Genomic DNA, 16213 nt, shown 5'->3' on the forward strand with positions numbered 1-16213 from the left:
GAGCCAGTGATCCCACTGGGGGTGTATAGCCAGAAGGGGAGGGGCCTTACACTTTTAAGTGTAATACTTTGTGTGGCCTCCAGAGGCAATAGCTATACACCCAATTGTCTGGGTCTCCCAATGGAGCGACAAAGAAAAATGAAAATTTGGAAAGGGTCTCTTAATATTTTTGCCAGTCATATATCCACTGATACAAGAGAAAAAAAAACAAAAAACGGAAAATAACACATAGCTCACATGTAGGATACAGACCAGAAGCAGGAGAGAGGCTGGAGGGGAGGAAGGCAGAGTATTAGGTACAGGAGCGTAATACATTCACACACAAAGCTGGATACATTATGGGGTTATGCCTATTGGTGGGGAGGGAGAGGGAAGAGAGTGCCATTGATTGCTGAGGATACAACCACCGGGACCCACACCAATCCAGAGAATAAGGAATTAGTGGAGCCAAGGGGGTCCACTTTCAACCTCTGCTACATTCAGAACCCTAAGACAGCTGTATATGCCACCTCTGATAGAGTCTGTATCGAGCTGTATACCTCGATTACAATACTGAGTCAGGCAACGTAGAGTCATATAGAGAGACCACAAAACAGACAAACCAGGAACAATTGTGTGTATGTACTGCACCGGCAGAATAGTGAGCGCAGCTCTGGAGTATAATACAGGAGGTAACTCAGGATCAGTAATGTAATGTATGTACACAGTGACTGCACCAGCAGAATAGTGAGTGCAGCTCTGGAGGATAATACAGGAGGTAACTCAGGATCAGTAATGTAATGTGTGTACACAGTGACTGCACCGGCAGAATAGTGAGCGCAGCTCTGGAGTATAATACAGGAGGTAACTCAGGATCAGTACAGGATAAGTAATGTGTGTACACAGTGACTGCAGCGGCAGAATAGTGAGCGCAGCTCTGGAGTATAATACAGGATGTAATGCAAAATCAGTATAAAATAAGCGAGGGCATATATTTTTTTGTATTCACCTTAGTACTGAGGCAATGCACGCTTTTTCCTTTTCAGTTTTAAGGGTACTTTACACACAGCGATATCGGTACCGATATCGCTAGCGTGCGTACCCGCCCCCGTCGGTTGTGCGTCACGGGCACATCGCTTACACCTGTCACACATACTTACCTGACCTGCGACGTTGCTCTGGATTGCGATCCGCCTCCTTTCTAAGGGGGCGGTTCGTGCGGCGTCACTAAGTGACCGCCCAATAGCTGAGGAGGGGCGGAGATGAGCGGGAAGTAACATCCCGCCCACCTTCCTTCCTTCCTCATTGCCGGCGGCCGCAGGTACGGTAAAGTTCCTCGTTACTGCGGTGTCACACGTAGCGATGTGTGCTGCCGCAGGAACGACAAACAACCTCGCTACTGACCTGTCAACGATATTTGGTGTTGGAGCGACCTCTCCAATACCAACGATTTTTACCTCTTTTGCGATCGTTTTAGGTCGCTCAGAGGTGTTACATGCTGCGATGTCGGTAACGACGCCGGATGTGCGTCACAAACACCGTGACCCCGATGATATATCCTTAGCGATGTCACAGCGTATAAAGCCCCCTTTAGATTCCATCCGCAGACATTTTAGGAATTCAGAAATGGAAGTTTGCTTTAGTCCTCAGCTAACTACTGAAGTCCCATAGACCATTAATTGAGTGGATGAGTTGTGCAATCTCAGCCTTTGCGCCATTCAGATGAACTAATTTGTTGGGGGTAACTGGGGGTCCCCATTGCTTGGACCCCAGTGACCGGTATATTATCCTCTAACGGCTTTCCATCAAAATTCCCCTTTAAGTTTGACTTTGACACTCACACACTTCACCAGACAACCTAATGAGTATAAGGTCTCCAGACTCTTCCCCAGCAGATGTTTGGGGTGGGAGACTAGGCTTTTCCTACGGCCATCCCTTTTATTCTCAGGAAGAAATGCCGCTGGCAGGGAGTTGCAGGAGAGATCGGCCAGGCCGACAGCCAACGTTATGGTGATTTGGGAAAGATGGCCGACTTTGCAAACTGAATGTAAGGTGAGCAAAATAGTCATTAATAAATCAAGCCCTTAAAGTCACCCCTGTCTAATCTGAAGAGCCAGGACAGAAAGCTCCTGCGGCATCTTACCCGATTGTGTTTCTGCGATCTGGATTCCTTCACCTCATTCGGAGGATTCGCGCTTTGCTTCGGCTGGATGGGTTTACCATCGAGCGATGTCCCCCGATCTCTGGATCTTGGCCTGATGGCGGAGGATGCTGGGGCGATACTTTCTGATTGAAGCCTGGTTATTTTAGCGCCGGCGTTGGGGATGCTGCTGTCACTAGTCAGGGACAGTAAAGAGTCCGAGCTTCCAGATTTGGCAAACCTGAGAAATGGAAACAAAAGATTGTTACGTTTTTAAATATTTTCAACAACTATTCATTCAGTCTGGAGAATGAGCACTGACTGCACCACGTCAAATCATCAAGATCCTCTGCTGGCAGCTCCCTGTGTAATCACAGGCCAATGACATCAGAGATGTGCTCAGTGGTGGACAAGTCCGGAGACGCTGCAGGGCATGGTAACACGTATAGGCCATTCAGGCTGCTCACAGTAACACGAGCAACATGCGGCCTAGTGTTATATTAAAGAACTGCTCCTGGAACTTTGCAGAAATGGTCGCACCACTAATTCGGAAACAATAATAATGCAGCGCTGAGCTGTTCATCTACCTGGAATGAAGACTAAAGGGACAATATACCACCCAACACAAATCCCAGTATAATAACCGGTGTACAGTTCCCCAGTCTACATTTCAGGTCACTAACACCTCGGGGTTACATGGCTTTAGTTGTGGAACATAAGCACAGATACTTGACTGCCAAGAGTAGAAACATGGCAACCCCAATTATTGGCATCACCGGGGTTCCCATATATCAGACTATACACCAAATCTTTTAAAGGGAACCTGTCAGGTCCAATATCCACCCAGAACCATGAGCAGTTCTGGGTGTATATTGCTAATCCCTGTCTAACGGTCTCTGTATACACTAGCATAGATAAAGAGATCTTTAGAAAAAGTATTTCAAAAGATCTTTTACCGTATGCTAATGAGTGAGGGGACTAGTCCCCTGGGTGTTAGTTCCCATGGCTAGGTGCCCCCATTAGCATGTTCGTACACTCTTGTGAGCGTACTAACATGCTAATGAATGCGCAGCATCACAGGATGATCTCACTCACCTCTTTGCCGTCATCGCGTCCGATGGGGGATTTCGGCTTAGTGCGCATGACCCCGGAGTTTCGGTCATGTGCACTATGAATCCGGGTGTACACGTCCTGGCTTCAAACTGAAGTAGTGCGCATGACCGAAACCCCGTGACCATGCGCACGGAGCCGAAATCCCCCGAATGCGATTGGGAGGTGAGTGAGATCATCCTGTGATGCTGTGTACTCATTAGCATGTTCGCACACCCACAGGGATGTACTAACATGCTAATGGGGGCGACTGGCCGTGGAACTAACACCCAGGGGACTAGTCCCCTCGCTCATTAGCATACGGTAACAAAAACCTTTTTTCTAAAGATTTCTTTATCTATGCTAGTGTATACAGGGACGGTTAGACAGGGATTAGAGATATGCATCCAGAATTGCTCGTGGTGCAGGGTGCATATTGCACCTGACAGGTTCCCTTTAAAGTATAAGGAAAATAAAAAGTAAATCCAGCGTAGACCTCAGAAGATTAAAAGGTCCATGTTTATTGGAAATCCATTAAAAAGTGTAAATCCGGTATACAGCAATAGAGGTCACAAATTGTTCATACAGCAGTAGCATGGGAGTACGTGTTTCGACTGTCTATGATTAAGACGGATAGTTGAAACGCGTAGTCCCATGTTACTGCTGTATGAACAATTTCTGTGACCTCTATTGCTGTATACCAGATTTACACTTTTTAATGGATTACCAATAAACATGGACCTTTTAATCTTCTGAGGTCTGCTCTGGATTTCGTTTTCTTTTCCTCGGATTTCAAGGTTGCCCAGCCTCTCCGTGCACAGTACCACTACAGAGACCGGTGGAACAGCTGACCGGCGAGCTGATCATCTCTTTGCCCTTTAAAGTATCTCTCGTTACCATAAAAGTCTATCAATCACTAATACTAAACGTACCTTTTGCTTGCAATCAATCCATCCAGGTCCCGGGGGCGGCGTTTGAGCCTCAGTGGGTCGCTGCCTTGTAGGGATTCTCCATCGGGCACACTTCCAGGCTCAGACAGGACCGCAGGGGACGGGAGAGGGCTCAGCACAAACGGGACCGGACAACATTCCCGCGTGCAGGTCGTCTGGGTTTCATAGCGAATTAGACGAGACTGCAGTTCGGAAACCGCTACGTCCCGATCTATGGCTTTTCTGTCATCGAGGCAATATCTGAACAGGAGAAAAAGAAAGTTCTAAAACACCAGAGTGTGGAAGAATTAATGTGACAAGAGCAACAACAGTAATAATGTCACTGAAACAAGTACCAACCGCCCACTGCACAAATAGCATCAACAGTGACCACTATACGCCTCCGTCATGTACGTGCCCGTTAGGTTTTTTCGCCCTTTAGACAGATTGTGCACATTGCCCTCCTGTCCTGTGAACTGTAGCTCTAAGAATAAGCTTTACACTCAAGACGTATTCACACGAGCAGGTTTTTTGGTCTACATTATGGCTGCAATTCTTCCTGGACTGACATGTATATCTATGATGCCCTTCATTTAAGTCAGGACACCCATGGTTTGGCCAGGATTTGTAGCAGTAACAGCAGAAAATACAGCTGATATATGGTCCTGTGAATGTCTATTTGTGGATATACAGTGGAACCTCGGTTTGCGAGTAACTTGGTGTGCGAGTATTTTGCTATACGAGCAAAGATTGCTGTAAATTTGTAACTCACTTTACGAGCAATGCTTTGCTGTACGAGCAAATACCGCACACACTTCCGGTTCCGTACTTTCACCGCGCTCTGACCCGCTCTTGCAGTCCGTACACACACACTATGCTCACCTTACCTTCCGCTCCCTCACCGGCCTCCTGGTTCTTGTAGTTCGCCGGTACAGGATGTGTATTGGGTAACCATTGCGAAGATGGAGGAACTTCCGCTGTCAGCCGCTTCTCAAAGGCAGCATCGATCACGATGGTTACCCGAGACACATCCTGTACCGGCGAACTACAAGAACCAGGAGGCCGGCGGGGGAACGGAAGGTAAGCATAGTGTGTGTGTGTGTGTGTGCGTGCGTGCGTGCGCGTGGAATGGCACAACAGGGGACCAGGCTGGGACATTGAACAAGTTGTGGAACGAATTGTCTGCATTGCAATGGTTTCCTATGGGAAATCTTGCTTTGCTAGACGAGTAACTTGGTTTACAAGCACAGTCCCAGAATGGATTATACTCGTAAACCAAGGTTCCACTGTACAATGACTTAAGGACTATTAAAGAATGAGGGGGGATATGTAAGGTCCCATAATGGTCTTTTTGAGATTTAAAAAGGGACAGACCATAAAAATAGAAAAATGACAAATTAAAATAAAATACACAAAAATATCTCCCAACACCAAACTCTCCCCAATTTTATGTTGTAACGCTAGTCCTACCTCAATACAGACGTGATAAATCAGAACTAATGGTATTTGATGGCAAAACCAATAAAAGTCTATTTAGGGTACCACTACATCAGGGGTCCCCAACCTGTGGCTTGTGTCGGTCAGCAAACTGGGTGCAATAGCAATCTTCTATGGAGAGAGGGGTGATAATGCCGCGCCGACAAGCATCAAAGAAACAGCAAAAGTTTTGATGTTTCTTTGATGCTTGTCGGTCCTGAAGAAGGGAGCAGAGCTCCTGAAACGCGTAGACCTATGCCAATAATAAAAGACACGTTAATCTGACATTTACAAGTGATCTTTTGGCGCGGCATTATCACCCCTCTCTACTATTCTCTGTTATCTGCCATCGGGTGGCTGCAGCCTGGATCATATTTTTACATGCGAGTAAAGGAGTTGTGACTTGCACAACTACATCTGGTGAGTATTCACCCCCCCCATATTATTGGGGTAATACCCTATCTGCGCTTTTATTTCCACAGCTCTATTTAATCTTCCGTGGAGGGCTTTTGTGAACTGCCCCACTTTTAGAGGGATGTTTAAGCTGGATGAGAGTTTGGTGGGAGCGCTTCATGAGAGTATTGTGAATAGGGGGTAGAAAGTGGGACCCCCTGCATGAAAGTACACTGCCTGTAAGTGGGGGTGCAGGCTGATTTTTGTGGGGAAGCTTCAGCGGTCATACCAGTGATCAGGGCTCTGGAGGTCACTAGAGACCAGATCTCAAACAATCAGTGACCTTGGGCTCTGTTAGGTTATGTGCGCACAATGCATTTTTCGTGGCATTTTTGCGCGTTTTTCGGGTGCGTTTTTGGCCTCAAAACTGCTTGACTTGGCTTCCCCAGCAAAGTCTATGAGTTTTCATTTTTGCAGTCCGCACACAATTTTTTTTTAAGCTGCGTTTGAGCTTTAAAAAAAAAAAAAAAAAATGGACATGTCAATTCTTTTCTGCGTTTTTCTCCCATGGAAATTGGAAAAACACAAAGATCAAAAACGCAGCAAAATACGCATGCATTTTACCGATGCGTTTTTTGCCGAGGGAGCATTTTTAGCGGCCAAAAAAAGCACAAAAACACTGCATCAAAAAAACAGCGTGCGCACATACCCTTAAGGTCAGTGATTGGCTGCAGCGCTGATGACGTGATATCAGCACTGCAGACAATAACAGTAAATGGAAGCAGTGGCGGAAACTCTTAGACCTGGGGAGGGTAAGAAAAGCACAGTTTAGGTTTTTTTTTTTTTTTAAACATACTGCAGCTAGGAAAGACTTTTTGAAACTGAAAATGCCCTTTTAAGTACCATTCGGACATTTTTTTTTGTTATATTACCCCGCCACAGTGCTATCACTGATGTATGTTCACTGCCCCTAAAGTACTTAGCAGTCAGTCATCTCTTCTTGGCACCGCTCCAGTCTTCCCTGGTTGTGACCTGTCGGATCACTTCAATGCTTACTGGAGGGACAGGTGGTCACTTTTCAGTAAATCTATGGGAGCCAAAACAAGGCTCACGTAGACTTACATTGAGACATTGTCACAATTAGCTAAGATTTCTGGCCAGTCACAAGATGGCAGAGTGGAGCACCACCGGGAAGAGCAAAAGACACGGTTGGTAGATATATCATTACAAGCAGGGGACAGACCATAGTGATACCACTCTAGAATGGAGAAAAAAATAAATAAATAAAAAAATAAAAATAAATACGCTGTAATGGTGCTTTAAGATCCCAAATTCCAAGGACCAAAACCAGTTGGGAGAATGAATACAGATTTCAAGTCCAGTAGATGTCTTTAGCTCAAATCACAGGACCTTTGGAAGTAGCACGAGGCATGGGACCAAAACCCCCCGAAAAATTGAGTATTATGAAGCTGCATCACAAAATAACAGTATTTCTTACGATGGTGGTGTGATCCACCAGTGCCCAGCAAGTTTGGATTTCTTGACACCTGCTGATAGACTGGGACGAGTCAGTGGAAGCTTTGGGGGGGGGACCGAATTGTGGAATTGTCAGGATGTTACTTACTCCAGTCCATGGTAATGACACTCCGAGGCTTTATCGAAAGGCAGAGATCTCAGCTTCCGAGGGGTAAGTTCCGGGGTTAACACAAAAGTGTTATTACTGCAAGAAACAAAAGAAAAAAAAGGGAGAGAAAGTCAGGAACATATATTACCTGTAGGTATAATGGTCTTACACAAGGACTAGCAGCACAGGGATCCCCAGTGATCCGGCGTACTCCATGTCACCAAGAGTGCGATTCCTGCAGCTCCACCTCCGGAGAGAAAGTATTATGCACAGGGGAACCTTGGATTAAGAGTAACTTGGTTTGAGAGCGTTTTGCAAGACAAGCAAAGCTTCTTACAATTTTGTAACTTGGTTTAAGAGCAATGCTTTGCAATAAGAGCAAATCCTCACCGTGCACACGTCCAGTTCTGTCCTTTCACCACACTCTGACCCGCTCTGGGGGTAACGTTCTGTACATATGTACTGTATACTGTATACCATTGTACAGCACAGTAATATATAAAGCTGAATGTGTGTGTGTGTGTGTGTGTATGTGTGTATGTGTGTATGTGTGTATGTGTGTATGTGTGTATGTGTGTATGTATGTATGTATGTATGTCCGTATGTCCGTATGTCCGGGATTGGCATCTGCAGCATCGCAGCTACAGCCACAAAATTTTGCACACTCACTTCTGGAACCCGAGAGCGTCAGACTATGTTTTGAGGGGAAATTTTAACCCCGCGCTTTACAGTTATTCACCAAAAAACCTGCCTCCATTAAAGCGAATGGAGCTGGGAGCCACAGTGCAGCCAGAACTTCAGAAAAATGCGCAGCCACGCCCTTATATGGAATGTTTGCGTGTCACAATGCAGCCAGAGAAAGAGACAGACAGGGAAAGAGACAGACACAAAGAGACAGACACAGACAAAGACAGACTGATAGGGAAAGAGGGAAAGGGAGAGACAGGTTAAGAGACAGACACAGACAGACAGACACAGGGAAACAGACAGACAGGGAAAGAGAGGGAAAGGGACAGATAAAGACAGGTAAAGAGACAAACAGACAGAGGGAAAGAGACAGGGAAAGAGAGGGAAAGACACAGGGAAAGAGACAGACAGACAGGGAAAGAGATTGAGACAGACTGAGAAAGAGACAGACAGTCAGAGACAGACAGGGAAAGAGAGATAGAGAGAGAGAGAGAGACACAGACAGATATATACAGAGGGGGAGACAGAGAATGGGAGAGAAACAGAGAGACCTTTACTATCCCGGGCGTTAATACATTCTATTTATACATTCTATCCCGGGAATGTTAGGCTCTCGAATAAGGAGTAGAAGATTACTTCACATTACTTGGCCAATTTAAATAAACAATTTAATAATTACATTTATATTTGTTTTGTGTGCAGAATACATTTTTGTTAATACATTCTATTTTGTTAACAGCAGTTATTAACCCGGGCGAAGCCGGGTAGTACAGCTAGTATACTATATAGCATGTCTATCAATTTGCATTTGTGGATACAGCATTGTACTTTGTCATTCCTTGTACTGTAATCTGCCTGTGCACTATTCCTATTCCTACCCCATATTTGGCTTAGTTCTGTTTTTTTGTGTATTGTACTAGAATGAAGGTTGTCATAGTTATACAGAATTTTTTTCTCTCTATAGTGTACCTCCTGCATGCCAATAATTCTTTTCCAAGTTAATGTGCAGTTTAATTGCTTTATATATTTATTGTACAGTATTTTGTATTAGTGTACTGTAATATTTTTATATGAATACAGGACAGTATTTTGTATTACTGTAATAAGTTTCTATAAATACAGTAAATATTTTTGTGTTGTGGAACGAATTTTCTGCGTTTCAATTATTTCCTATGGGAAAATCGGCTTTGATATAAGTAACTTGGTTTAAGAGCGAACTCCCGGAAATGTTGTGAATACATTTGAATTAGATTACAGTTTGGGGCTCCCTCTTGTGGTCAGTGCTGGTAGTGCAGTTCACTTGCTGAGTGGAAACTGGACAGCTGAGTAGGATTTGCAATCAGGCCCTTTGGTTTGGGCCTATATAACTATGTAGCTTCCCTTTGTTCCTTGCCGGTGCTCAATTGTATTTCCTGTGTTCTAAGGACTTTCTGAAACCAGCCCTATCCTCTGTGTCTACCAGAACTCCTCTCAGATAAGTTGGTCCTTGTACCTTTGCTTATGGTTTTTCACTTCCTTGTTATTTTGCCTGTGTGGAGTTCCTGGTGGAATTGGATTATTTCCTGCTGGGAGTATCTGTGTACCTTGCTCCATGTTCTGCTATGTATTGCGTTTTGTCATGCTTGGTACAATATTCAGTCCCCTCTCCATATCAATGTTTTTCTTGGATCCCAGTAACACCAAAGTACTGATATAGCAGGGGAGAGCCTGTTCAGGCTCAGTATTTTTCCATGTCAGGCGTGCTGGTATTTATTAGGGTTTTTACGGCTGCAGTCAGTGGCTCTTTCCTATGCAGATAATTTTGGGCCTCATCTTTGCTGACTCTGTTCTCTAGCTACGTATTGTGTTTTCCCATATCACCGTAATCTTTACATGGGGGGGGTGGCTATCTATATCTTTGGGGATTACTCCAAGGCAGATTAGCTTTTCTACATTTCTCTCAGAATATTTAGTTCTCCGGCTGTGTCGCGGCGACTAGGTTATCGTAGGCTTGTCCCACGGCTACTTCTAGTTGTGTGTCAGTATTAGGTCTGCAGTCCGTTAAGGTTCCAGCCACTCTGGTTATTTTCTGGGTTTCCGAGTTATTGCTCTTTTACTGATCCTCGTTGGTCACTGGATCACAACACGGAACCAATTCTGCTCATAATCCAAGGTTCCACTGTACTTCTTGCTAAAGATAATGTGGCAAAGGAGGACGGCATCCCATATGTATGCTACATGGTGTACAGACCGCTACACGTGGAAATGCAGGATCGTCAGTAAAAAGTAAATCAACTTTCTATCTACATGCGTGTCGTGTCAGCCGGGGCACCAAAGATCCAGTCTATTAACCCCCATGTGCGCTTAAGCTTCACCACACCTGCTACCAACTCCGCTCCTGCGATGGGAGCACTGCACCTATGAATGCTCTGCCCTGTGACTTAAGGAAGCAGCCCGGGAGGTTTGGCACCACTGACCTTACTGACTGCAGACTAGAAGGTGCACATACATTTTAGCAAGATGTTGTCATCTTTACTAAAAAGTGTGTCTTATAATCCGAAAAGTATGTTAATTATGTACAGAGCTACTTTTTTATATACAGAATTGAAGAGGGAAGAGAACAGGTGGGCGGATGGGATGGCGCACAGTGGTTTTCACATAAAGAGCGCACTGTGCGTCATCCCCTCAGTCGCTCGGGTGCGCTCCCTCCTCCGTAATTGGGACCATTATAAAGGACTCTGCAGCATATGTTGCATTATTATGATGAAACCACGGTGCAGCAGCAAGACTGAAATTTGGCTGTAGATTACACAGGACACCAGAAAATAAAGGGCAACAATCAAGTTTTTATCTAAATTCTTTGTACATAAAAAAAAAAAACAATAAAGAAGGGAATTTTGTTACTTACCGTAAATTCCTTTTCTTCTAGCTCTTATTGGGAGACCCAGACGATTGGGGTATAGCTACTGCCCTCTGGAGGCCACACAAAGCACTACATTAAAAGTGCAAGGCCCCTCCCCCTCTGGCTATACCCCCCCGTGGTATCACGGGTTCTCCAGTTTTAGTGCCAAAGCAAGAAGGAGGAAGCCAATAACTGGTTTAAACAAATTAACTCCGAATAACATCGGAGAACTGAAAAACCGTTCAACATGAACAACATGTGTACCCGCAAACAACAAAAAACATCCCGAAGGACAACAGGGCGGGTGCTGGGTCTCCCAATAAGAGCTAGAAGAAAAGGAATTTACGGTAAGTAACAAAATTCCCTTCTTCTTCAGCGCTCTATTGGGAGACCCAGACGATTGGGACGTCCAAAAGCTGTCCCTGGGTGGGTAAAGAAATACCTCATGTTAGAGCTGCAAAACAGCCCTCCCCTACGGGGGTGTCACTGCCGCCTGCAGGACTCTTCTACCTAAGCTGGCATCCGCCGAAGCATAGGTATGCACCTGATAATGCTTGGTGAAAGTGTGCAGACTGGACCAGGTAGCTGCCTGGCACACCTGTTGAGCCGAAGCCTGGTGACGTAATGCCCAGGACGCACCCACGGCTCTGGTTGAGTGGGCTTTTAGCCCTGAAGGAACCGGAAGCCCCGCAGAACGGTAGGCCTCTAGAATTGGTTCTTTGATCCATCGAGCCAGGGTGGCTTTAGAAGCCTGCAACCCCTTGCGCGGACCAGCGACAAGGACGAAAAGTGCATCGGCACGGCGTATGGGCGCCGTGCGGGAAATGTAGATTCTGAGTGCTCTCACCAGATCTAGCAAACGTAAGGCCTTTTCATACCGGTGAACCGGATGAGGGCAAAAAGAAGGCAAGGAAATATCCTGATTAAGATGAAAAGAGGATACGACCTTAGGGAGAAACTCCGGAATGGGGCGCAGCACAACCTTGTCCTGGTGGAACACCAGGAAGGGAGCCTTAGATGACAGAGCTGCCAGCTCAGACACTCGCCGAAGCGATGTGATTGCAACAAGAAACGCCACTTTCTGCGACAGCCGAGAAAAGGAAACTTCCTTCAGAGGCTCGAAGGGCGGTTTCTGGAGAGCAACTAGTACCCTGTTCAGATCCCATGGATCTAACGGTCGCTTGTACGGGGGCACAATATGACAGACCCCCTGCAGGAACGTGCGCACCTTAGGAAGACGTGCTAGACGCTTCTGAAAAAACACGGATAGTGCCGAAACTTGCCCTTTAAGGGAGCTGAGCGACAAGCCCTTTTCTAACCCCGATTGCAGGAAGGAAAGAAACTTGGGCAATGCAAATGGCCAGGGAGACACTCCCTGAGCAGAGCACCAGGACAAGAAAATCTTCCACGTTCTGTGGTAGATCTTAGCCGAATTCGACTTTCTAGCTTGTCTCATTGTGGCAATGACTCCCTGAGATAATCCAGCAGATGCTAGGATCCAGGACTCAATGGCCACACAGTCAGGTTCAGGGCCGCAGAATTCTGATGGAAAAACGGCCCTTGGGACAGTAAGTCTGGTCGGTCTGGCAGTGACCACGGTCGACCGATCGTGAGATGCCACAGATCCGGATACCACGACCTCCTCGGCCAGTCTGGAGCGACGAGTATGACGCGGCTGCACTCGGATCTGATCTTGCGTAGCACTCTGGGCAAGAGCGCCAGAGGCGGAAACACGTATGGGAGCTGAAACTGCGACCAATCTTGAACCAAGGCGTCTGCCGCCAGAGCTCTTTGATCGCGCGACCTCGCCATGAATGCCGGGACCTTGTTGTTGTGCCGGGATGCCATTAGGTCGACGTCCGGCACTCCCCAGCGGCGACAGATTTCCTGAAACACGTCCGGGTGAAGGGACCATTCCCCTGCGTCCATGCCCTGGCGACTGAGGAAGTCTGCTTCCCAGTTTTCTACGCCTGGGATGTGAACCGCGGATATGGTGGATGCTCTGTCCTCCACCCACATTAGAATGCGCCGGACTTCTTGGAAGGCTTGCCGACTGCGCGTCCCTCCTTGGTGGTTGATGTATGCCACCGCTGTGGAGTTGTCCGATTGGATTCGGATCTGCTTTCCTTCCAGCCACTGTTGGAAGGCCAGTAGAGCAAGATACACTGCTCTGATCTCCAGAACATTGATCTGAAGGGTGGACTCCTGCGGAGTCCACGTCCCCTGAGCCCTGTGGTGGAGAAATACTGCTCCCCACCCTGACAGACTCGCATCTGTCGTGACTACTGCCCAGGATGGAGGCAGGAAGGATCTTCCCTGAGACAATGATGTGGGAAGGAGCCACCATTGTAGAGAGTCTTTGGCCGTCTGGGAAAGCGAGACTTTCCTGTCCAGGGACGTTGACTTCCCGTCCCATTGGCGGAGAATGTCCCATTGAAGTGGGCGCAGATGAAACTGCGCAAAGGGAACTGCTTCCATGGCTGCCACCATCTTCCCTAGGAAATGCATGAGGCGCCGCAAGGGATGCAACTGGCCCTGCAGGAGAGATTGCACCCCTGTCTGTAGTGACCGCTGCTTGTCCAGCGGAAGCTTCACTATCGCTGCTAGAGTATGAAACTCCATGCCAAGATACGTTAGTGACTGAGTCGGTGATAGGATCGACTTTGGAAAGTTGATGATCCATCCGAAAGACTGTAGAGTCTCCAGCGTAGCATTCAGGCTGAGTTGGCATGCCTCCTGAGAGGGAGCTTTGACCAATAAGTCGTCTAGGTAAGGAATCACCGAGTGTCCCTGAGAGTGCAAGACTGCTACCACCGCCGCCATGATCTTGGTGAAGACCCGTGGGGCTGTCGCCAGACCAAATGGAAGAGCTACGAACTGAAAATGGTCGTCTCCTATCACAAATCGTAGAAAACGTTGATGTTCTGCAGCAATTGGCACGTGGAGATAAGCATCTTTGATGTCTATTGAGGCAAGGAAGTCTCCTCTGGACATTGAGGCAATGACAGAGCGGAGGGTTTCCATCCGGAACCTCCTGGCGTGCACATGTTTGTTGAGCCGTTTTAGGTCCAGAACAGGACGGAACGAGCCGTCCTTTTTTGGAACCACAAAGAGATTGGAGTAAAACCCTTGCCCTTGTTCCTGAGGAGGGACTGGGATCACCACTCCTTCCGCTCTTAGGGAGTCCACCGCCTGCAGCAGAGCATCTGCTCGGTCTGGACGTGGGGAGGTTCTGAAGAACCGAGCTGGAGGACGAGAATTGAACTCGATTCTGTACCCGCGAGACAAAATGTCCGTCACCCACCGGTCTTTGACCTGTGACATCCAAATGCCGGAAAAGCGGGAGAGCCTGCCCCCGACCGGCGATGCGGAGGGGGGGGGCTGGAAGTCATGAGGTAGTCGCTTTGGAAGCGGTACCTCCATTTGCTTTCTTGGGGCGTGCGTGAGTCCGCCACGAATCTGAGTTTCTTTGCGTCCTCTGAGTCCCTTTGGACGAGGTAAATGGTGTCTTGCCCGAACCTCGAAAGGACTGAAACCTCTGCTGCCACTTTTTCTGCTGAGGTTTGGGTGTTCTGGGTTGTGGTAAAGAGGAGTCTTTACCCTTGGACTGCTTAATGATGTCAGCCAATGGCTCGCCAAACAGTCTCTCTCTAGACAAAGGCAAACTGGTTAAACATTTTTTGGAACCAGCATCTGCTTTCCAGTCCTTTAACCACAAGGCTCTGCGCAAAACTACCGAATTGGCGGATGCCATTGAGGTGCGACTGGTAGATTCTAGGACCGCATTGATAGCGTAAGACGCAAACGCCGACATCTGCGTGGTAAGGTGCGCCACTTGCGGCACTGCTGGATGCATGATAGCATCCACTTTTGCTAAGCCAGCTGAAATAGCCTGGAGTGCCCATACGGCTGCGAATGCCGGAGCAAACGACGCGCCGATAGCTTCATAGACAGATTTTAACCAAAGGTCCATCTGTCTGTCATTGGCATCTTTAAGTGAAGCGCCATCCTCCACTGCAACTATGGATCTAGCTGCAAGTTTGGAAATCGGGGGGTCTACCTTTGGACACTGTGTCCAGCGCTTGACCACCTCAGGGGGGAAAGGGAAACGCGTATCTTTAGATCGTTTAGAGAAACGCCTTTCTGGGTGAGCGTCGTGCTTCTGGATTGATTCTCTGAAGTCAGAGTGATCTAACAAAGCACTCAATTTACGCTTAGGATAAAGGAAACGAAACTTTTCCTGCTCCGCAGCCGCCTCTTCTGCTGAAGGGGCTGGGGGAGAAATATCCAACAGCCTATTTATGGCTGAGATAAGGTCGTCTACCATGGCATCCCCATCCGGGGTATCCAGGTTGAGAGGGGTTCCAGGAGTGGATTCCTGATCACTCTCATCAGACACATCACAGGGAGACTGATTGCGCTGAGACCCTGAGCAGTGTGAAGACGTCGAGGGTCTTTCCCAGCGAGCTCGCTTAGGGTGGCTGGGGCCATCATCTGAGTCATAATCCTCGGCCTGTGAAGCCGGGGACCCCCCTGTGGGCTGGATACATTCCAAGTAAGGGGGACCTGAGGACAGAGGCCTCGCCGTGCCCAGAGACTGAGCCCCATGCATAGATTGCAAGGTCTCAAGGATTTTTGCCATAGATACAGACATATTATCTGCAAAAACTGCAAAGTCCGTCCCTGTCACCGGGGCAGAACTTACAAGCGTCTCAGCCTGGGTCGCTACCTCTCCTGACTCCGGCTGGCGAAGCAGCACCGGGTCGGAGCATTGCACACAATGGGGGTCATCAGAGCCTGCTGGTAGATTAGCCCCACATGCAGCACACGCAGTATACACAGCCCTTTTTGCCTTGGCTGCCTTGCGTTTTGAGGATGACATGTTGCTGCTTCCACAGAGCGATCTGGGATATGCAGCCAGAAGCGCACCTCACAGTGCAAGAAATACAATATCTATATATATATGTACCCAGTACACTGACACACAGTGAGGCACTAGAGGGACCAGCACAGAA

General features: G+C 47.5%; 1 protein-coding gene across 1 annotated transcript in view; it reads right to left on the minus strand.

The window, feature by feature from the left end:
• MTBP (MDM2 binding protein) overlaps positions 1-16213 on the minus strand; it is a 182245-nt gene that overhangs the window by 25678 nt on the left and 140354 nt on the right. The window contains exons 17-19 of the mRNA XM_075352905.1: positions 7631-7726; positions 4141-4398; positions 2123-2360 (exon numbers count right to left, since the gene is read on the minus strand). Coding sequence (XP_075209020.1) covers positions 2123-2360; positions 4141-4398; positions 7631-7726 — 592 coding nt within the window. The remainder of the gene's footprint in view (positions 1-2122; positions 2361-4140; positions 4399-7630; positions 7727-16213) is intronic.

The sequence above is a fragment of the Anomaloglossus baeobatrachus genome, chromosome 6 (assembly GCF_048569485.1).
Source record: "Anomaloglossus baeobatrachus isolate aAnoBae1 chromosome 6, aAnoBae1.hap1, whole genome shotgun sequence".
NCBI classification, from domain to species: Eukaryota; Metazoa; Chordata; class Amphibia; order Anura; family Aromobatidae; genus Anomaloglossus; species Anomaloglossus baeobatrachus.